Source organism: Parasteatoda tepidariorum, chromosome 9, assembly GCF_982258835.1.
Source record: "Parasteatoda tepidariorum strain Cologne lab strain chromosome 9, Ptep-v5.0, whole genome shotgun sequence".
NCBI classification, from domain to species: domain Eukaryota; kingdom Metazoa; phylum Arthropoda; class Arachnida; order Araneae; family Theridiidae; genus Parasteatoda; species Parasteatoda tepidariorum.
The window spans coordinates 1391412-1415572 of NC_141763.1; the positions used below are offsets into that span (position 1 = coordinate 1391412).

Sequence of the window (24161 nt, forward strand, 5' to 3'; positions counted from 1 at the left end):
ACAAATGCGACACGTAGACATATCTTTATAGAACTTTTAGGACATTTTATACATTTAAATTCACGATTAACATCAGTTTTAAAGGATATTGAAATTAACTTTAAAAATTCTTTTGATTTTATATAAAATTTACTGCGATCTAAACCAAAGATAAACCTTATAAATATTCTGTAAATTTACAGGATTTGAAAACTCAAAACACTTATAATTTTTGAAATTTTATTTTTCTGAGAGATTAGGCCCATTTCAGCATGTTATAAGCAATTTCAATAAACCCGTTCTTAAAAACACTAAGATTATTAAAGCGTATAATAAAGCAAACTACATTCTCTTAGTATCTGTAGAATATTATGTATTCGACAAAAGTCATCCAAAAAGTTATTTGCATATAAAACTTACTTGCAAAAAGTTATATAAAATCCTTAATTCTTCCAAATAATACTCAAACTAAAATAGTAAAATCTACGGGAAAAATTTAAAAAGCCAATATTTTCATAAGTTAAAAGAAACTAGGTTCCATAAAGTGAAATAGCACGAAATCATTTCAATTTAATGGTTTTTAAACACTATTTTCGTATTCTTTAAAAACATAAACTATTCTCGAAGAAGTTAAAAGATTTAGCGTCAGAACAATACTAAAAAGAGTAAATTATTAAAAGCTTTGTTTCACACAAAATCTACGAAATTACCGTTAAGGCTGCTTCATTTAATTTAGCATAATTTAACACGATTTTTAGCACTAAGGAATAGTTAAATATACTTCAAAAAATTCAGATTCATAATAATTCAAAAATGAATTTCAGTCTTAAAGCATCGAATTTTCAAAAATCAGAGAAAATGTTTCAAAATCCTAAATACAAAGTGTAATAGCATTTTTCACGAAAGAAAAATTTCTAACCTCTGTTTGCATTTATAACGTTTAATATTTTTATCAAACAATTAGGTTTGCTGCTAAAATAAATAAATTTTTAAATCTTTACATTTGAATTAATAATGCAATGTAAAATACACTTAAAACACTATTCACTTTTTAAATGTACTTACAATATAATGGAATTAACATATGCTGATATACTTTGCTTTTTAATATAAAGAACATTTAGCATTAGTAAACCAGATCATATTAAGCGCCATAAAACTTGTTCTCTACCATGCCGAGTATACTGGTTTTAAGTGGATTTTAAGTAAATCTTTGTAATTTTTCTTCAAAATTTTTTATTTAGGTTTCTTACCGAAATAAGAGTTTGTGCTTAAGTATCTATAAAAGATCATCTGTTATCGCGATCCCATAACATAACGCAACAAAAATTTGTTCTTATTTAATAAAAGACCAAAAATAAACTAAACGTAAGTTTTATTTCTGTCCAAGACAAATTACAAACTTTTACAAAATTTAGCATTTTAAAGAAATCAAAACAATAATTCAATACAAAACACTAAAAACATTCGCCACTAAATCTATTTAATAAAAAAATTAAACCAATATTACATTTACTATTTTGTTTCTACACAGTTGGAGATTTATAAATGGCTAATTATATAAGTTAACGTAATTGTTTATTTAACTATTTTCTCTGAAACTATTGTAATAAAATTTTTGAACATGTGATTGCAACATTTTTAAATAACAAAACTTAAAAAATTTATGACAGTTCACTTTTAAAATTTTGTTCAGTTAAGTTTAGCTAAAAGTTTAAATTTTATTTCGCAGTTTTGAATTTTTATCTAATCTCATTTAATGAAAGCCAAAATTGAAGGAATCATTTTGAAAAAGGGGTTTCTTCAATGGATCCAAATTGAAGAAGACCCTTTTACAAAATGACAGATTCAACCATAGGCTTAAGCTACTATAAAATTTAGAATTTTAAACTGAAATAAATTTAAGAAAGATAAAAATTATACTCACTACGTTAATTTATAAGAGTGTTTTACTATTACTGTTAAAAAAGTTCCAGTTTTCAAATATAGAAAGTTACAGAATAAATAAAATTGCATTGTCATACACAATTTTAAATTTATAATTAATATATATCGGAAAATTTAGTAATCCAGAAAAAAAAATCATTAATTTAGAAAATTTAAATTTATTATATTTTGACAATTGGTTCAAAATTTAGTATCTTTGAAAATTTTAAAAAGATTATAAACTTGTTCAGCAACCTTTGGTTTAATACGAAACAAACTACTGGATTAGCTAGTATTCATTTTTTAAAAAATGATTTATACTAAGAGCATTTTTAGTGGCGAAATGTGTACAAAAAGAGTGCTTTAAAACTAATATTCAAGACTCATTACTCACCAAATACTTATATATACACACAATAATATCGTTGACATCAACATTAAATATAAATTGAATTTCATACTATTGTAATACAATACATTTGTTACTAAATACACATTGTCTTAAAGTAAAACTAATTTAAGAAGACAGTTTGAGTCATGTGATAACTGATACAAGATATTTAAGAAAAACATTTAGCTTTAGGGTAACAAGAATTAAGATTTCAAAACATAATTTCAATTCAAATTTAGTTACTTTTAACACAAGTTTAAAGCGAATAAAAATTTTTAAATTTATTGGTAAATTGTACTTTTAATACATGGAAAAGGTAAATTTAGTGTTAAACATTTCAATTAAATTTTGGCTCATAAAAAATTCGTATAAAATTTGCTTACATTTAAACCTTTTATTTATTTGAAAGACTTACGTAGAATTGAAAATTCAGAAAATTATTAAATGCAAATACTGTTAAATTACTCCAAATTTAGAAAAGTTTTGCCCTACGACACTCCAGAAATTTGTTTATCGATTATTAGCACTTAAAGATTAATAAAAGTCAAAGTCGAAACTTATCTGCATCGAAATAAATGTTGAAAATGGCAACTATAAATGTTCGCTTCTGTAGTTTATATATTTTAAGACTTGGAAAGTTAGAGCTGCATTTTAAATTTTGGTATAAAAATTTTCATCTTTACATCGATCGGAAATCTAAGATCTAACAATTCTAAGTTTTAAATTCAGATCGATACAAAGTTTAACGTTTATTTTAAGATCTTCCATCAAAGGCAGCCCTCATCCACATAACGCTTAGATCCCTTTTTTTTTTTGAAAATATTTTTAAGAGATTATATTACTGTCTTTATCTCAATGAGTTGTCTAGTTCTAATAAACACTTTTAAAGCGCTGGGGGATTTTTCAGGGCACGAACCTGCGAAACTAAAATTGCAGTCCAGGACCTTACTGTACTCCACCAAACCCTTTAAAATTTTATTCATGACCTAGTTTAAGAGTTTCTATGTTGTTCGGCTGTAAGTGCTAGAGTTCCTCGGAGTCTCTGTCAAAGTTCACGTTTAATAGTAATATTAAAGTAAAAGATTAAATCCTTATTTTTCCTTCAATGTTACTTCAACTCTAAATCAAATTATCAGTAGTTTTATTATAAACTTGGGAGACTTACCTTTATTAAAAATCTCAACACACATTTGCCCTCTTATAACTATAAAACACTTCAGGCATCCAGATTTCCCCCTCTAGAGTTGTTTTAATATGTTTACGAACAAATAATTTCTGAAAATTTTTATATTTGAAATTTTTTAATTTAAGCACTTCGGTTTTATAAAAAGCTCCGTCTACTCAAGTTAAAATTTCTTAAACTGGAAAAATTAAAAAGGGTTTAGTTAATAATCGAATTCTATTTAAACCTTTGGTTTAAAAGTATTGCGCATATTGACTGGAGCTTTGATTTCGTTACAAATAGTTTTGTATTGGCACGAAAGCTCGTATTATGAGATTTGAGGGGCTGCAGACGCAAAACTATATGTTAATTGAGCAACTTTTTACATGACTTTTGTCTTAAAGTTTATGTAATTTTAGACAAATCTGGGGCTGTCATTGAAAGCAAATCTCTTCATATTTACTTTCTATTTAAAGCAATTTTTTCGAAAGAGTTTCTTTTACATTCAGATTCTATAAAATATTCATGTCAAAAACAAAACTAGTAGAAAATTAAGTCTGGCTAGAACTAAATGGAAACCTGGTTTTCTAGGTAAAATGGACTTGAAGGTTTGAATGAAGCTATAGTTATAAAGTTCTCTCAAATGTAATAAGCGCAATTCGTAAGCTGTAAATTTATAATAATTGCCATTAAAAGGACCTTTTTATAGTGTTTGAAAGTTAGTTTTTACTTTAAAGAACTTGCGGTGATCCTTGAAACAAAAATTCAAAATTTAGTAATTCAAAACTTTGATTTTTATTAAAAAATAAAATTTCCGGTTAAGTTATGAATTTTTCAGCTCAGTTTCTATTCAGTCCAATCCCAATTATAATTTTACTTTTATTCAAAAAGATGTTTAGTCTTTTACTCTATTCTTATTCTACTACTGAAGCAGCGAATTAGTGTTATGGTTAATGTATGTTACGTGATTATTGAACAGTTAGTCATTATCTGACTACTCCAGCAGCAAATAAGAATCATTAAAACTCAAATTTGTGATAGACTTTAAATGTAATTTATCTTATATTTACTATTAATTTGACTGGACTAAATAGCTTATTACTTTTTCAATATTAGCCACTTGCTAGAATAATATTTTGATATTAGTTTTGAACTACGTTGAAAATTCTTGAGACAAGTAAGCATTTTTATGGGAAAAAAAATTATTAAAAATTTTCCAACTGCAATTACACCAATATTATAAAATCTTTAGATTTAAGCTAAATCACGCAAGAACAATTCTTCAGAAGTACTTATTTCTGAATTTGTTTTCTCAACTCATTTTAATTAGAGCACGTAGACTATTAAAAACTTTTAATTATATAATTAAGCTTAAAAGTAAAAATCCTATTTAGGTTTTTACATTCATATAGTCCCCCCCCCTCACTTCCGCCTTAGGGTTTTTAGAATTTAGTAAAATAAAGTCATAAGTCCATTTTTTTCCTAACTGAAAAGCAGGTTTACTGTGAAAGCAGACAAATTGTATGCTTTATAAATGCCCTAAAACTGTTCAATTAAAAATTCGTTCTATAAACTTGGTACCGAACGACGTAAATATAAGTCCAGTTTCTGATATTCAAAATCAGATACTTCTGAATTATTAAATATAACTTTAAAAGTATTTTTAGTCTGTTTTGTGCATCTATAAAAATACCAAAATTTCCAGCAAAAACTTTGAGAATTGCTTGACATTTTAAATTTAATTATTAATTGAATTAATTGTTTTCAGAATTGCTTTCATTGTTTGCATTCGACGTTCATCTTCATGCAGTGAACTATGAGTGTTCATTCCAATAGAAGTGAGGACGGTAATAATTCTGAAAAAACAAAAACAAATCATCACTTTCATAATTAGAGATAAAATGAGTGTAAATACTTTGACAAATTTCTTTAAAAAATTACTGGAGTGGTAGCAGTTTAAAACTTTCGTTGCAAACTAATCTTAAAAATGAAATTTTAAACTGAAACTGAAATGGCTCTGGAATTAACCCGTCAATGTAAATTGATTTAAATTTATGTTTTAGTGAGAAAATTTTTTCAACTGACATGAAATTCAAGTTCAATAACTAATATTCATTTGAAACTAAGATATAGTGCTTAGAAAAAACAAATATTTAAATTTAACACAAGTTTAACAGTTAAAGTTTGAGACGTAACTAGATTTAAAATATTGTATTATATATTATAATACTTTAAAAAAATTACTAACAGAAACTCGAAATTCCGAAGACATAGTCAAACAGAATTTGAACAGAATAAGAATTTGTATCTGGGCTATCGTGGTTTCATATACACGATGGTAGAGTAAAAGGTAAAGCAAAAAGGTTTTGCGTGCACAAGACAGTTGTAAAAACTTGTCTTTAGCCAGATTTTGTTTAACTTTCATTAAAACAATCTTAAAAGTCAGATTTCCGTAAATAGCAAAGAAAAAAACTGACTTCCACTTTCAAATATAGATTAGTGTCTTAAATTTAATAAATTCAAAAACTACGTAGTTTTATTACATAGTTTAAAATATATATTTTAGAATACGCAAAAATTTCTAGTAAAAGTTTTTTTTAAGATAAATTTTATGGCAAGCTTTATTTAATTTTTTAAGACTCATGCAAGCAATTTTTGAGAATCTCAAATTGCACAGCTTACTACAGCTTACATACACACCTTGTTTCGATGTCCTTAAAGCCAGAATTCATTTCTGGTTACTTCTGTTAATCAAGAAAATGTTGCTAGTTCTTTCCATGTTGTGAAATTCAGGCATCCGGTGAGCAATAGTCAGGCTGCAAATTCATCTCTTACTGTGAAATTCAGGCATCCGGTGAGCAAAAGTCAGGCTGCAAATTCATCTCATGCTGTGAAATTCAGGCATCCGGTGAGCAATAGTCAGGCTGCAATTAAATATTAACTAATTACTGGACCGTAAACCACTTACATTAGTAAATGAATACTTTCGAAGTGATTTTTAAAAAAAATTTCAGTTCAAAATGTTACGGTAAAATGTGTACAGATTTCTTACAGCCAACGCACTAAATTAAACCATTTTGATTGGAAGAAAAAATGAAGCTGCTTAAAAAATATTTTTCAATCAAATTGTTTTTTAAACTTCAGATTCATTTAATATTACACGAAAAAAAAAACGACACAGTTAAAGGGAATTTTTGTTTGACAATTCAGTTTAGCAACCAGGTGGCTGATCCATTACTTATCATTGGAGACGAATTTTACAAATTTTGCCATTTAACAAGTTAATAAAGCTTTCCTTAAACACTGCAGAAAATCTCAATTCACAGAAGCTTTTCAAATGATATAAATTTTAAGCAAAGAATTAATAAGATCATAAAATTCACGAAACCCAACTCATTTTTTGATCCCATAAGTTGCTCTTTATTACACAATGTTCTAAAAACTTCGCATTGTCTGCTTATTCTTATTAGCCAGAAAAATCACTGTATTTTATCTCAAGATTTCTTTAGTTAGCAAGAGCATAATTAAATAAAAATTATCTGTAAATTACTTGTTATTCTGTTTCAATCTATGTATAATCTTTACTTAATAGTGTTTTGAAATGCTCTGCGCTTAAACACTTCGTTAAAGTTATGATCCTTTATTAAGTAATTTTATATTAGCATACTAAACATTTCATAAAAATATTTATAAATATCAGTTTTACGATTTTTAAATAGTCGATTACGATATTTACATTTTTGGTAAGTTATTTAAAACTTTCAAAACATGCTGTTAAAATAATGACAAAAGTGAGACATTTTTGACTAGTAGCACTACTTAGTACCAAATAATCTACCCGAAAATTTAATAGGAATTTAAAAAGTCTTGCATGTTGAGCTAAAAGACTGATATCCCAAACAGAATCAGGAACTAAATCAGTGGATACATTAAAAACCTTTGATCTTTTAATTTTAATAAATTGAAATTCTCTTGTTAATAACGGGTGTTTGGGAGGCGAAGCCTGCAAATGAAAATCAAATTTAGAAATTAAATTTAGTTTTACCAGTTTTTCAAATTCTATTTTAGGGTTCTGTAATAGAAAATAGTTGTCAAGGCAATTTTCTCGAAATCTACAAAAGATACTCTTTTTACATTCGAATCGTAGTATTCTCGTGTAAAATAAAAAATTGCTTTTAAATCATCAGAACTCTGTATTTCTATCGAAATTTCATTTATAGTAGATAGAACTGCTAAGTATTGAGGATTGATGGGTGCAATAAAAGTCACGACCCGAAACCAACTACATACGAAAGCAGAGACATTGAAGACTTGAAGCGTTGATTAGCGGAGAAATAAAGCACATAATTAGCACGGCTAGTAACACCCCTACTAATTACTATCGTATTGTATCTTATGAATTTTATTTGACAATTTTACTAGTTTCTATTAATAACCTTTGCTGAAATAGAATTTAATTTATTAAAAATTTTATAGTTTGTTTTTATAAAATTTACGGGACCATTTACCCTGACTTATTTTACAAAATTCATTGCTTCAAATAGACTTCCTGTGGGAGATTTGTAAAATTGAATTCCTCATTTAATGGCACGACAAAAAGTTTGCGCGTAATCCAAAAAATGGCGACAACCGCTTAATAAAAAGTGTTGTAGAACAAAGAACAGTTCCAGAACATTGTGAAACAACAAGTTTTTAATGAATTACTTTGTGTAAAGTATCTGCCACCACTTTTGGTACTCGGTAGAGCAAACATTTATATTTACAGTAAAATAAGTACACACAGGATTCAATAAAGTTACTTTAAGAGACAATCTGATTAAAGTGAAAAACATTCAATTTAGATTTCATATAAATAGTGACTCTTTAAATAACATTTGTTTGAAAAATCATACAAAGGCGTTGTGTAAAGAGAATATTAAGATTATTTCGAAATAAGTTTAACAGAACCGAAAACTAAAGTTTTCCCCTTTTTCGATTAACACCGTTTAAATTTTGTCTGAAGGCTCGATTTGGTTAAGGCTCAGTTTGGTGTTCTTCGCACTATTTTTAGTTTTTCAACATCAAGTTCGGAGAGTTAGTACACCAGTTTTCAGCGTGGTTAAAAGAATCCAGTGGAAATTTAAAGTTAAAAATCTACCAAATAATAGAAACCCTTTACCATTACTTTTGAATTTCAATGAAATACTGGTGAGAATATAGTTTGCAGAAAATTACTATCATAAAACAAAAGGTGGAAACATTAAAAACATCGTTTCTAACTTAAAATCCTAGACTGCAAACTAGAAAATAATGAATTTGGAAGTAACTTAAAATTAAGCGAGTCTGTCTAAAACAAGAATGAAACTTAAGACACTCGCAAAAATCGAAAACTAGAAAAATGTAACTTTTGTCGAAGAGTTATTAATTTGTTTTTGATGTACTTAAAAATATTCAGTATAATAAATTGCTATTTAACTGTCCTTTCTTACTCCAAATTACACTAAATCTCAGTTTTAATTCTGTCAGTTTAGACCAAGACCGCTCGGTTGTTTCTCCGATAGAATCATTTGTGAATAATTTTACTGAACCAAGAGTATGACAATACGGATAGGAGTTTGCTGGACGAACATAATATACAGAATAATTTTGACTCTTTAAATCATGCGATTTTCAATGACAGAATCGGTTTGAATAATAAAATTTATGAAAAAGGTTAATTTTTCACTTCTGACTAACTATTTGATTGCTGTTGCTTAAATTTTATCAGTTTTGGATGTTACTTTGTCTTACAATTCGAAATTTTAGACTACAAAATAAAAAATTTGCTGGGAATTATCTTCGGTTAAATAAGCTTCATCAATGAGTGAGTCACCGTTTTTGAATGGATCTCCCGATGCATAAAAAGAAAATTCAGACCAGAAACAAAATTTGAAAGTTCTTAAGTCTCAAAACGAAAAAACAAATCCTGATTTTACAACTAAAAATACTTTTTAGCGGCGAATATTAGTTTCTATCTAAATTCATAGCAGTGTTGAAGACAACCAACATGCAATCTATAGTTTTCACCCAAAGTGTATCGACGTTCGAAAAAAAAAAAGGGAAAGAGTATTTAATGTATGGTGTGAATGAGCGAGAGACTAGTGTAAGCTTCTACCATTATAAAAATTTCAGATTTATAAACATTTAGATTATTAGAGCCTATAAATTCCTGAAAGCTAGATTCGGTATTATTGTGAAAAAGTTTCTTTATAAGATTGTTTATGTTTTTAACATTTAATTTAGAAAAATAGTGCAGTTTTTACACTGTACGCTGATTTCTTTTATTTCTTTGTGTTCCCAACCAAAACAAATTGTGTTTTTGAGAGGAAATTCTTCTTAAAGTTTAACGTTTACAAATGCTTAGTCTCAAAGAGTAAAGAAATATTTAAAGATTAAAACAAATCTTCATTAATAGAAACACAAGAAAATAAAAATGCTCACTTTTGCTTTCATAGAGATTCCACAAGCATTGGTAGCTTTATAATCAGGAAAAAGAAACTCCATTCGTAATTAGACAAATCCAGTCAGAAATCCTGAATGAAGCAACAAAGAGTAACTTTACTTTTAAAAGAAACTAGTCAAATATATAATATACATTGATTATAAAATATATTGGATAATCGTAATGGAGAAATGCATATGAACTTTGCATAAAGTTTACGAGAAATTTAAGTAGATTGCAAATTTAATAGGGATCTGTATCTTTTGGGCAACAAATTTTATTCATAGTGGTCAGGAATCTAAAAAAGATACTGCCTTGTTAACCCACTGGAACAAGATTTATAAACAACCCGATATTATTAAAAATATAAAAATAAATAGAATGAATTGGATGGCCCACGTGATTCGAATGAGTGATGAAAATACAATAAAAAATATGCTGCTTTTTAAACCCATTGGAACGAGAAAGCTGGGAAGGCCGCTGTTAAGATGGGCTGACTCTGTGGAGTCAGACTTTCTTTCAATTTATGAAAAGAATAGGAGATAAATCGGAAGTCATTATGGAGAAATCTTCAGATGAAGGCATTGGCCCTCATTGGGCTGTCTGGCCAACCATGATAATGGTTAGGAAACTTTGTCCAAGTCAAAGGTGTATTTATTATTTGAGTACCCTAGCAAGTTTGAAAGTGTCCAACAAGATACATTTTTTGGGGTTATATAATTGCTATGTATTTTGCTTATATTATTGAGAAAAACATGAAACGATGATAGCCAGAAAGCACAGCAGAGCTGCGATTAAAAATTTGAATGTCAATCTGAAAGCGGCCGGAATTTACAACAGACTATCGTTTAGGCATTATATCGGAGATCCTTATAACCAGGAATTTATCGAATAAACTCACAAACGGGTCTGAAACTGTTGGAGTTTCAATTTTAAGATTCCAAATATGAAAGTTAATAGAAACTAATTAAAAAGTGATCAAAAGGTCTACTTTGTATTATCCACTTTAATTAGAAGTACTCAATATATCGTCAGAGAAGTTTCAAAGCATGTTGTATGTAAAATAAGGATTCGAAACTCTGCAACAAAAAAAACTGCATAAAAAATAAATTATACGAGTTATAAGTAAGAGTTTCAATAATAAGAACAATTGATTTTAGTTCTCTGTAAAAACTCTGGAATAAAAATTCAGAGTTGTATCTAGTAACAAGAATTTGTACGAATTCAACAACTCCACAGGAAAAGGTTAACCAATCGAATATTACGTAAATTTTTTATATAGCGTGCGTAGATGCTTTAAGCATCTAAACGCTATTTAAAAATCCTAGTTCATCAAAATCTTATTTTCCGAGAATTAAAAATTTAGTGAAGCTTGTTTCATTTGAAATTAAATTATTTATTTTAGAGTTACTAAGACTTTTTCCACGACTATAAAGTTGATATGAATATGAACTTTTTTTATCTTAAAATAATTTCATACAAAAAATATTGCTGGTTATACCAAAATTAAAGTAAACTTACCTGTGAATATTGAAGCAAAAACAGACGGTATATCCCACAATTTCAACTTTGCACGAACCACAGATACGTGAGTAAAGAACGAGCGAGTGTTGCTCTCTTTATATGAAAGGGTGAATGCTTGGGATCGCATCCGACTGTTCATTTTTGTCACAAAAACCATTTTTCTCTTCAGCTGCTTGCTTGACAGGAAAGGATTGATCACTGGTGGCTTCTCACAGTGTCCCAGAATATCACCGAATTCAAGCATCACTGGCTGTGTGTGGATGGGTGAATACTTCGATCAGTCTGCGCAAGTTCCGAGGGCGTGTGGTATGGGTCCTCATTAGTATGCTCTGCCGTAGCGTGCTCAACTCCACACGTAGGCTGCCAAGCTACCGAAGCGGAGTCGCCATCCCTGCTGCAGAAGATCAAAATAGTGATAGCATGTCTTCGGATCATGCTCAGGGATGTTTCCCAGACCGTTGCTAATAGCCCATTGTGCAGCTCCAGTGCAACGTAAATGAACTAGAACTACAACTATCTCTGATAGGGACCGTGGTAGCTCAGTGTTTAGAGAATCGGACTCTGGTCCGGAAGGGCCGGTGCTCGATCCTGGATGCCGCTAAGACCCATCAAATAAATGCGTTATACTTACTTGTAAAATCTGTGGAATCTAAAATCCTGTGGTGGGTCACCGAGCAGTACCGTGGGTACAGGGATTTGGAGAAATGTCCGTCCTCTTCAAATCTATGTCTGCCTTAAGAAAAATTGTGATGGCATGTCATCGGATCATCCTCAGGGATGCTTCTCAAACCCCCGCCTATAGCCATTGGCCAGCTCTAGTGCGACGAAAATAAATACCTACTAAACTAAACTCAGTGGCCCCACAGCCCATAGAGGGCCAAGGCCTACTGTGCACATCTCAGTTTTCTTGACCTTGGGCTTTGGGGTACAGGAGTAGATGTTCTGTTTAGGTGCTCAGTTAAACGCGGAACCTCCAGTGTTTAGCTCCTAAACATGCTTGTTACTCATTTATCGACCCACTGAAGGGATGAAAGGCTGAGTCAACCTCACCTCGAACGCAGGACCTGTGCCACGAGAGCGCGAAGCCCTAACACCCAGCCACCGGTGACCTACTTACTTACTTATCTCTAAAGGTATTTTCATCTAATGAGTACCTTAGAATGTTTGATGCTCTCCAAAGGTGTTGGTACTGGTACACCATATTTGGCCATTGAAAACCAGGCATTAAATCACTTTTTTTTATCCTTTATCACTGAATTTTTCTCTGTTCTGCTACTTTCGCTATGTATCTATAATTTAAACTCATCTCTCTCAAGATTCAGAGGATAAAATTGAGAACCATATAGATCCTCTTCACCAACTGAACTCCGTGACAGAGGGGGATCTGTTACGTAGAGATAGCGGGTTCAAGTCTCACCGTAAACCTGGTGTCTCTGCAATGTCCTAATGTGTACTATTCGTACTATTCGTAAATGAACAACAACAGTATTAATACAGTGATCCGTTCAAAATTGATGCATCACTATATAATATAAAAAATTTTATAAAATTTTGAATTAAGTAATTTTAGATGTCAAAACGCGAAATTTCAAACAATATTTTTTGACAAATTAAAATTTAAATATTCGAATATATTTTTTGAAAAATTAAAATTTAAATATTCGAATATATTTTTTGAAAAATTAAAATTTAAAATTAAGGTTTTCTTAAAATATTCTACCACAATTCGACTGTTTGAACATTATTCTATCTATCGAATATTTTCTATCGATCTATCGAATATTTTTCCAACCAACTTCCTTTTGTTTTCAATATTCGAACCCACTCCCTTTTTTATCAGTACTCGAATCGGATATCATTTGAAGAGCTTTCAGGCCCACTCTCTTTTGAACAATTCTCCAACCCGCAATCTTTTTTATCGGTACTTGAACCCTCTATCAATTAATCAGTATTCGAACTCATTTTTTTTAATCGGTACTAGAATCCAGTGATTTTTACCAGTTCTCGAACTCGCTATCATTGGTTCAATACTGGTTTCTGCTATGATTTGATCATTACTTGTATCCACTATCTCTTATCGGTACAACGGAGGAAGTGGCACACCCTCTGAAGGTCGGTGAACACAACTCCAACAGGGTGACGTGTGATGCATATAAAGAAATAAAAATACATAGAAATAAAAGAAATTGGAAACATGAAATTTTAAAACACCAAAAATTTTTAAATGTTAGATTGTAATTTTTTTCAAAGCATTTAAAATACTTAAAATTTAAATTTTTTTATTGCCTTATTACAATTTATTCATTTGTATATATATATTTTTCAGGAAACGAAGACAAAAAAAATTGCCCCGCAGTGGACTGATCTTTGAGACGCGGCTCCCAGTAGATCACCGCAGTCAAGCATCACTGGCTGCAGTCAGTTTGCGGGTGGGTGACCACATGGATCAGTCTGCGTAGGGACAAAGGGTGTGCGGTATGGGTCCTCGTTGAACTGCTCTATCGTAAAGTTCTCGACTTCGCGTGCAGGTCGTCGGGATACCGACGCGGAGGTGCCATCCCCTCTGCAGATGATCAAAATGGTTTTCCATACAGTCGCCAATAGCCCATTGTGCAGCTCCAGTGCGACGTAAATGAATTACAAAAAATTTAGTATACTGTTTCCTCAAAAGAAACTAATGTTACATGAGGTCGCAAGTTAACTGGACACACCGGGATATGTTCTGAGTCTATCTCTGCATGTTTTATTTGTCTTATAGTGGTAATGCTTGTAAGACACGGTTCCCAGTAGATCACCGAAGTCTTAATCATAAATAGTAAGAAAAAACAACAAAATACTCCCCACATTTATCTCTTTAATACTGAGATCAAACCAGTGAAACACGTTAAATACCTCGGCGTCACGATCTCATATAATTTGAGCTGGAGTACTCACTTAAACGACATAATTAAAAGAGCCAGAGGAGCGTTTTTTGTGCTCAAAGTCCTCCTGCATAAGAATTCAAAGCTTGATCTAGCAAATAAAAGAACTATCTATACACAAGCGATTCGACCAATTCTTACGACCCTCACTACTATAAGCAACAACCTAAGAAAGAAGCTATCTACAACTGAAGGTAAATTTTTACGCACAATGACTGGCGCCCCAAGGGCGATTAGCAATAGATTACTCAGAAAAGACTTAAACATTGATGATATCAATTGTTTTATAGCCAAATTGACCACAAAATTTTACAGCGACGCAAAAACTTGCACCACATCAGATTTCAATAAGTAGTTCGATATTGATATAATCCGTGATAATTCGAATTTCAGCCCAATTACCGCCTTTTTATGCTCAGACTGCATACTATCAAAATACTATTCACTTTATCATACAACTCTACTCAAGGGGATCTCCCCATTCCAAAGATGATTTTCACTTCAAAACTAAAGATTTACTTCATTAAGGACTTGATTTGTCGTTACAACATACTACAACTTCAAAGATATTTAGGACCTCCTAGAATACGACAAAACAGAATCGATGAATCGGTTAGTGGCGCCAAACGCCGAGATAACCCCAATATCCAGCATCCAGTAGATCACCGAAGTCTTGCATTCCTGGCAGAGGTTAGTGAGAGGGGGGTGACAACAGCCCGTGGAGGGACCGAGGGTGTGCGGCATCGGTCCTCGTTGAACTGTTCTACTGTAGAGTGCTCGATTGCAACAAGTTAAAAGATATTTTGCCAAACTTGTGGATAATTTAAGTATTTTGTTAACAACCCCATTACATGTTTTGCACCGTTCTTTTAGCAAAGTAAAAGCTACGAAAACCTATTTAAGATCTACAAAGACACAAGAGAGTTCTTAAGTAATAATTTCTATCAGTTAAACAATTGACTATCTGCGTCTGCTAAAGTACGAAAAAATACATTTTAATGTTCATACTTGTATGTATTTATGTCATAAAAGATTACATTCATTAAAAATATCACTTTTAATAGATATTTATATTTGAGTATTTGAGGTGATAATCTTCATTCATTAAACTGACAGATTTCTTTTTTTTTAAACCTTGAAATCATTCATTGTTATTCATTTTCATTATGTCTTTCTTAAATCACCATTCAGGGTTGATTTCAATTTTCTAATTCTCTAGTAGTAGTATTGTAATTTAAAATATAAAAAGGCAATTTTATACAGTGTCATGACTACACCTTATTTACTAAAAACAAAAGCAAATTTTCTACTATAAGGCCAAGTAAAAAAAGCTCTTAAAATCTGGTATTTAATAAAATTTTAGTAGTTTTTGTTATTATTTTTGTGGATTCTATATGGAATAAATTCTGAATCCGATAAATGATTCTTCTTTAAATACTTACAACTGTGGTAATAATATTTTATAAATACTTTTATCAGTTTTTTTAAACTTATTCAATCCTAACTATGCAAATCGTTAACAATTCGAAAAACTAAATTAGATTTATTGTTCATTCTATTTGATATTTATTTATTTATAAATCAGTTTTTTGTACATAAATTATTTGTATCTGTCAAATTGTTACGTAAGCTGATTTCTTAAAAGACTGAGTACTCTGTAATTACTTATAAGTAAACCTAGTTTTAAGCACTATATAAAAATTTCTCAAACATTTCATAACAAAATTTGCTAATATTCTCAGAGGCATTTATAGCATCAGATATATTTAACATAGATTCCCAAATATTGTGTATTAATATTTCTAAGCATTTATTTCATACTGCAGTGATTATTTTTCAGGTTATTTTATATATTGTACATTCATTGTTTCACTCACTATTTTACAGGTATTTATATCGAATGTTTATCAAAGTGCGACTTAAAATTAATGACTGATGATTGTGTTATCAGGGCCTGATCTGGACATCAGGGAATCTCTACTTGTTGTAACTTTAAACCAAATTTACTTGTTATTTATTTACAAAATGCCTTTAAGTTATGTATGACATAAGTGAATAGTAAATATTAGTAAATTTGCAGTTATATTTCTTTTAATTTTCGCTAACTCATAATTCTAATACGAGGGTTGCTATTTATATTTCTGGCCTAATAATGAAAAAACAAATATGTAGGATCGAAATTGGTTTTATTGTTTTTCAAAATATTCTCCATGATGATCAATACTACACTTTTGCATGCGTTTGAACCAATTTTCAAAGCACTTTTTCCAGTCCGATTGAGGTAACTTCAAAACATGCGTTTTGAATGCATCAACCGCTTCTTCGGGGGACGAAAATCGTTGTCCACGTAATTTATTTTTGATGTGTGGGAATAAGAAGAAGTCATTGGTTGCCAAATCAGGGCTGTACGGCGGATGACCCTTCAGTTCGATCTTTCGCTCCGTCAGAAATAAGTATATTTTTTTCCAGCAATTGAAACTAATAAATATAGTTAGTCCAATATAGTCCACACAAAAGCACAGTAATTGTTGTTTCCTCTTAATATATTGTATATAATATGAACAGGGAAAACACAGGGGATTTTTTTTCCTAGATTTGAGTAGCAACTCTGAGAAATAATTAATATTTTTGCCGAAAATTTTTTGCAGTGATATAAAAATAAAATTTATTAATTGGAATAATAAGAGGGAATGATTATTTATTGTTATGGATCATAAAATAGTTTATTTGTGTTCTTTAAACCAAATGTAAAGTAATTTAAAATTGAAAATAATTTACATGTTTATTATTAATATGAACAGGATCTAAGTATTTTTCATTAATTTCAGTGTCAAATTACCAACTTTGGTGAGCTTGTCGGTTTTTTTTTATTTATTTATTATTGTTGATCATTTTGATTTTAACAAGTGAAAAGTTTTCTTCGTATTGTTCTACGAAAAAGTAGTGTGTAGGAGGGCAATTTCAGTACAATTTTGCCTGATGTGTAATCCCTTAAAGGATTAACGATTACTAGTAATGATACAATATATGTCCTATTGCACTTACAAGCAGGATTGGAAAAAAAATTATTTTGTCAGGGTTAAATTGGATTTTTTCATCATCTCTTTTATTCATTAAAGTCTTAGAATAAGTCTTGCTGCATGAATGAACACCATTAATTTTATTAATATTAAAATAGATATTAATACATTTTATTATTAATATCATTTACATTGATAAATTAGCAATAATTTTTTAATAAGAGTTATAGGGTTCAATTACCTTTTGTAGGATTTACATATTCTGTTTTAGGATAGATTTAAAAAAACTACTAAATGTTTAAGTGAAGAAATAAGTTATTTATTTTAATTCAATTGAAAGTCAATTTTCAAAGTAAATTCTTAACGTGGGGAATGTATTTATGCAATTGTGCATTACATTACTTTTCTAACAGTGTTGTGTCCTTTTTTATGTATAGTCAAAGCGGGCTTCTAGAATAAGCTCTACTATTTCAACAACAAGGATTACATCAGAACAGGAATTTTGTACAAGTATTTTACCAGTTAAAAGGGGCTATTTTTTAAAAGTATCATTTTAAACTATGTAATTAGACTCACTGTTTAGGAAAATAGTATTTAAAATACACTTTTTAAAAAAAATATTTTCCTATTTCATTGAATAGTGATTCTAATCATATTTTATATTGTATCTTGTTATAACTGGTTTTAATTATCTTGTGAATTAGTATCTCAAATTTTTGTGAGAATACCTTAGTACATTATTTCCACTTTCTAATAATACATATTTAATTAAAATTTAATGAACAGAATATAGAAGTAATGGAAATATAAATATTTCAATGTATGTAGTTTATATTTTGTTCTATTATAAACTTAATATCTTGAGCTGATTTGTTAATAATAAAATGCAATTATGAAAAAACGTGAGTTTTTTTCAAGTGGTTTTTCTCAGGTTGGGTAAAATCAGAACAATCCTGCTTACAAGGGAAGTGGATAGCTTAAAAATTCCTATATAAGCAAAGTTAAACCTAAATTTAAGAGCATTTTTAAAAACCTTGGATAGGGTTTATATTAGCTGTCTAACTAGGGTAAAATATGCTCCATTAAAGTTTCTGTTCATTTATTTTTAAACTAATAGAAATGATGTCCTAAGATTAAATCCCAGCTGGAAAGGTTGAACTATATCTCTAATTTCCTTTTCTAAAAAAGATTCATAACTATTTAATATTTTATTCATTTAATAAATTTTTTATTTATTTAGAACTTAAATTTTTAAGAACAACTAAATTAATAGAAATTTAAAATATTTTTTTTTTGATTAAAATATCTAGGTCATTGAGAAAAAAATTTTAAAATTTAAAATAACATTTTGTATCTTTTTAAAATTACAATCTAATAAAAATTTTATTTTTTATTTAAAATGTATGGATTATTTAAAAAATTTGCAGTTCAAAATTTAAATTAAAATTGTATATTTCTTTTTTAAGTAATCCATACATTTTAATTAAAAAATAAATATATTTTAAATTTTTTTGTTTTTAAAAATTTAATTTTTTAAAAAATAAATTTAAACTAAAAAATAATAATTTATAAATTGAATAAAGCATATTAGATAGTTATCAATCTTCTTTAGAATAGAAAATTGGAAATAAAATTCAATCGTGCCAACTGAGATCAGGACCCCCAACTCAAGACCTCTCTGGTAAAAGGCATAGAGCCTAATCACTATACCACCATTGAGATAAGTCTGGAAACTTCGTTAGTTTAAAAATAAATGAACTGAAATTTTAATGGGGCAAATTAGGTGTCTAATTTTGTTTTGATAGGAATTTTTGAGATGTGTACTTCCCTTGTTAGTCTAATTTTTATGTCTTTTTTTTTCACCATTACAAAAGCTTGTTTATAAAACCAATCAGATTTCTCTTTATATAATAATGTCTCTGTATGCAATAAGCTGTCTTATTTTAACTAAGCAAAGTTTATATTTTTAGAGAATATACTTTAGATGTGTACAGATTATAATCTTTAGTGACGGAGCATGATGCAAAAAAAGCTGAAGTTATTAAGCAAGTAGATCATCCTTTCCTAATCAGTTTAACGTATCCAGGAATGCAAGTTAGTATACGCAATTCTGATATAGCATGTCATATTTATGTTTAAAAAGTGTGTTGATTAAAAGGTTCTCTGTTATAATGTGTATCTAATTGTGTTTCAGGGTAATTTGTAAAACTCTATTGACATTATACGGTTTTAATAAGTGAACGTACTTAACTTTCATTAAAAGCTTAAAAGGAAAATTTTTAAATTTAAATTAAAAAGCTTATTTAAGTGATAAAGGTTTTTTCTATCAGTAAATCCATTAATCAGGCTGTAAATTGACTGCACAATTTATTTAAGAAAGTAGTAATATAACAATTTTGTTTTTTTATTGCTACATTAATGATCTGTTAATCATATCATTTGTCCTCTAAATCAAATTACATATGTTTTCTGAAAATCGTGCATTTCTTAAAGTTTTTAGGATTATAATTAGTTTTTTGGTTTATACCTTTTAGCATAATTCCAATCTATAATGGCAAGATATTTACTCAAATCTATGATATTTAATTTATTTTATCATTTTTTTTTTATTCTCAGTTTTGAAATTTTTTTAACTAACCATTTTTCCACAAGTATTAAAAACTAATCTAATAAAATTTTAAATCTATGGACTGATAGTGTTTGAGGTTAGGTACTGGCAATTTGGAATTTTCCTTGCAGCATATTAGGAAAACAGTTTATAATAAATTTTTAATTTTTGTGAAGTTATAAGTTTTGACAATTAAATTGATTTTTGTATGGCCAATTTTTCTTCCTAGATCTTTCATAAATTGATTTTTGTATGGCCAATTTTTCTTCCTAGATCTTTCATATTTATACTAATAGTTTTATTTTAATGTAATATAATGTTATTTATTTAACCAGAATTTTATCATTCCATATAACTTGAATGTTTTACAATTCCTATATTTTCTGACCAACTGAGCTACTTGATATAATTTCATTTTTCTGTTAAGAATTTTAAAAGATAAAAATATAAGATTAATTATGTTATTCATTATTAAAAAGTGTTAAATTTGTTGGACATAAAATTAGTTCCTCAATTCTTTTTCTTTTTTTCTTTCTTACTCATTGTTATTTTACTTTTTTTTCTTTGGTTGTAAAAAGCTTTTAGCAAGGCATTTTATTCTGTTCTCACTCGTAAAATCTTCTAATTTCATGAACTGTTATTTATTACCCTGTCATGAATATGGCATGGTAATAAATAACAGTTAATATAAGCTGTAAAAATTATAGCTTACAGCTTATGGGAATAAAATTATAAGATTTTTTTTTTAATAATGATAATTTTTATTGTATTAAATTTTTTTATTACTTTTTGATGTATTTTTTTACTTAAAAGTATACTACATTAGAAAATAATCAAAAAATTATTTGTAATGAACTATTTAGCTATAAAACTATAAATGCAATAATCTGAATGCAATAGTTTCATTTTTCAACAGGCCTTAGATGAAGAATACCTTAAAGTAGATGCTCAGTTTGGTGGCGTTGACCAAAGAAAGATTTTCACTTTCGCTGAAATGGTTTGTTTTTATGAACTGTTTCATATAAAATATACTTAAATTTTCATTTTTTGCATTAATTTCATTTTTTAATTGTAATATTTTTAAGTATTTTTATGATATGTTTCAGTATTTACCTCAATTGGGTTATGCTAAAAGAATTCATCTAATGAATCCAATGGGTATGAATAATTTTTGAAATGCATGTTATACTTTATTTTAATGAAATGCTTGCAGTAATATCATGGTTAAATTAATAGTTTCTTTTCATCTCTTTTACTTACATATCTTTTCTTTTTAAAATAACTTCTTTTTCTTTACATATCTTAAATGATTTTATCTACCAACTATTTGACTACTCATAATAAAAATATTTAAAAATAAACAGTAATTTTTGCATATTTTATCTTTATGATTATTATGATGGAATCCAATTGATAATTTATGAAAGTTTATTAATGCCATTCACTAATTTATAAAAGCAATATGATTTTAATTAGGTGTTTAATGTCTGTTTAGTTCACAACGCATATTTATGAATTGAGATCAGGCAATAGTTTAATCTAATGAAAAAGAGACTGAAGGAAACTCAATATTGGGTATGTGTTAGAGGCAAAAATTATACAGATGTGATGAAGTCTGCAAAGTGAACCTTTTGAATTTGGATTAGATGGGAATTGCAAATGTAAAATTGTGGATTCTCTTTAAAAAAAATTCAAAAAATTTCTCTCATAACAGTTTTTCCCCCTCCTTTTTTTAATAATAGCATAATATCTGTAGCAAGTATTAAATATGTAAAATTTTAAACATGTTTGAAGAATTTACACAAGTCATCATCATCATCAATAGCTCGACAGCCCAGGGTGGGCCTTGGCCTTCTCAAGAAGTTTTTTTTCCAGGCTAACCTTTTTTTTTTGCTAGTGTTTTGCAATTTTTTGTTTTTAGGGCCAAAAGATCTTTCCCTAGGCTATCTATCCATCTCAAATTCGGCCTGCTTTTTTTTTCGTGTGTCAACTGGCCTGGCATTGAAAACTTTGGTGGTACGGACGTCGACCATTCTTACACAAGTATCAGATTCATCTAATCTTACCTCAGTTAGGCTTCAAGTCTTATAAAACTCAAGATGCCAACCAAGAGAGCAGTTACTAAATTAATAAAAACTTACTGTTAAATTTCCATCTTGTTATTTGGATCCTGTATTGAAATGAATTTTGTTTATCTAATTTTTTTTATGTTTATATAAAAAATATTGTGATATTTGAAATTTTTTAATTATAAATATTCATCCAAAGTTCCCTTTAAACTAGAAATAACTAAATTCTTTGTCTTAGAAATGTTGGGGGCCCTAAATAAGTATACTTGTTTAATTTTGTCAATATTGTTTGTTCAGGGGGCATCAATATTGCACTGTTTTCCATTTTGGAATGAAAAATATTGAAAATGTATGCATTCATTATCCATATAAAGAATGTAAATTTTTCATGATTCTCATCTAAGAATAAATCAAAATTAATTTTAATAAATCAAAATCAATAAAGTAAAATGAGAGAAATGATTAAAAAATATTTTAAGATTGAAATTTATGCAATTAAGTTTTGTTCATATGCAAATTTTTTTGGTTATCTTAACAGAAGTTTATTTAACGAATTTTTCTTAAAATATTTCTGCTATCCTTTAACCTTCTTTTCATGAATAAATAAGTTGTTTCAAGTATGCTTTATTTTTGCGAAATTCATTTAATTGTAGATTTGCTCTCTTATAAATGTATTACATTGTTTTAATATTAGTGCCTGGACTTACTGGTGGTAAAATGAGTTCCTCTTTAGAAGATTCAGAAATAGACTTATTGGATAATCTCTCTACTGTTAAGAAGAAGCTCAAAAAGGCATTTTGTGAACCTGGTAATTTAGAAGATAATGGAGTTCTGGCTTTTGTAAAACATGTGCTACTCTTCAAAGATGAAGGTTAAGGACTTTCCTATCGTTTTCAGATCGTTTTTAAAATTGAACATTTATTTAGAAATGTAAGATATTTGTATGTCTAATTTTTTTTTATCTTACTTTATATTTGCCACATAATTTTTTTAAACAACTGAAATAAAAAAAATGTATTTTGTATTGAATATTCAAAAAAAAAAATCATTTTAAGATTCAGAAATTTTCAAAAGTGGTGTCAGAAAAATGAATTGTTTGTTTTTTAAAATGAGCCATCCGTGTTTTCGCATTTTGTAACGTGGTTTTTTTATGTAAAAAGTTCTTTGAAAAAAAGGTTAAAATTATACTTAAAGTAGTTTTTGTAAGCATTACCAAGCTAAGATTTTTAATATCAAACTTAGAACTGTAATGTATGGTAAATTGCCGGTTAAGTTCAATTCCATATAATTTCTTGCTCTATGTTCACCTATACTTAGTTTTATGAAAAGTTATTTTATATTTCTTTTATTATTTAATTTGCATTTCTTTAGATTTTGTCATTCGTCATTCAGAGAAATGAAGAAAATGGTGGAAACACAAATTATAAAAATAATGTGTATATAGAAGACGACTTTGAAAATATGTGTGTATTTGTGTAAAAATATGTTAATAAAGATTTTCAAAATGTTAATCACCTGCATATGTTCATCATATTTTCTTTATGTTGATTGTGTTGAAACGTTATTGTTACACATAGTTGTTTAAAAATAAAATAGGAAACACAATCTATAAAATAATGCTTTATACAAATATATTTTTATGTAGTAAGTGACAAGAGGAGGTAGGGGTGAGTGTGACATTTTGTGATAAAAGGGTGGATGAAAAATACTTGGGAAAAAATGTGTGAGACATCATTTATGAATGATCTTCTAACCTAAATATTAATTTGTGGCCCACAAGATGCATATTTTTTTACATCATATTTAACAAAAATTCTAAAATTGAGCACACATTTTAGAATTATAGAGGAAAAAAAATTTAGTTATAGGAAAGGATTATTCTAGGATTATAGGAAGAAAAAAATTCATTGAAAAGGCCATTTTTTCCCCCACACTATCTAATTTATTTACTTGATTAACAAAGTCTAAAACATCATCTAAGAATGAAATTATTTAAACTTTGTAGCTTTTAATTCACAAATTAAATTTTTCAAATATTGAAGGTTATTCAGAACAGAAAACCACGAATTTTAAATGGCAGCTTTCTTAACTTGTTAAGCGT

At 28.6% G+C, this 24161-nt stretch overlaps 1 protein-coding gene and 1 long non-coding RNA gene across 18 annotated transcripts; one reads left to right on the forward strand and one right to left on the reverse strand.

Moving 5' to 3' along the window:
* Window positions 1-1337: 1337 nt before the first annotated feature.
* LOC147803233 (uncharacterized) lies at window positions 1338-12943 on the reverse strand. 2 transcript variants are annotated; one of them, XR_015428924.1, is made up of 4 exons: window positions 11440-12943; window positions 9918-10009; window positions 6159-6328; window positions 1338-5314 (listed from the first exon to the last, which is right to left on the reverse strand). It is a non-coding gene; the product is annotated as an uncharacterized LOC147803233 (long non-coding RNA). The 2 variants fall into 2 exon arrangements; XR_015428923.1 differs by having other exon boundaries at window positions 6159-6382; window positions 11440-12163.
* A 1590-nt stretch (window positions 12944-14533) lies between these two features.
* On the forward strand, window positions 14534-23571 carry LOC122272518 (tyrosine--tRNA ligase, cytoplasmic). Of its 16 annotated transcripts, none has more exons than XR_015428929.1 (7): window positions 14774-15341; window positions 16251-16349; window positions 19354-19477; window positions 20908-20988; window positions 21098-21149; window positions 22755-22990; window positions 23432-23571. XR_015428929.1 is itself a non-coding variant. In XM_087150614.1 (7 exons), the coding sequence occupies exons 3-7, from the start codon at window positions 19472-19474 to the stop codon at window positions 23458-23460; spliced, it is 345 nt and encodes a 114-aa protein (XP_087006740.1). In that variant the 5' UTR covers window positions 14774-15341; window positions 16251-16349; window positions 19354-19471; the 3' UTR covers window positions 23461-23571. The 16 variants fall into 16 exon arrangements, 9 of the variants coding, with proteins under 9 accessions (XP_087006744.1, XP_087006737.1, XP_087006741.1 ...); XM_087150614.1 differs by having other exon boundaries at window positions 22755-22931; XM_087150618.1 differs by lacking the exons at window positions 14774-15341; window positions 16251-16349 and adding an exon at window positions 14534-14557 and having other exon boundaries at window positions 22755-22931.
* Window positions 23572-24161: the final 590 nt, after the last annotated feature.

What these genes read in the sequence shown, in the direction of transcription:
- LOC122272518 (XM_087150610.1), top strand. An exon ending in TTTTCACTTTCGCTGAAATG is followed by an intron (nt 20,989 to 21,097) that starts GTTTGTTTTTAT and finishes GATATGTTTCAG; the next exon opens with TATTTACCTCAATTGGGTTA. An exon ending in GCTACTCTTCAAAGATGAAG is followed by an intron (nt 22,932 to 23,431) that starts GTTAAGGACTTT and finishes GCATTTCTTTAG; the next exon opens with ATTTTGTCATTCGTCATTCA.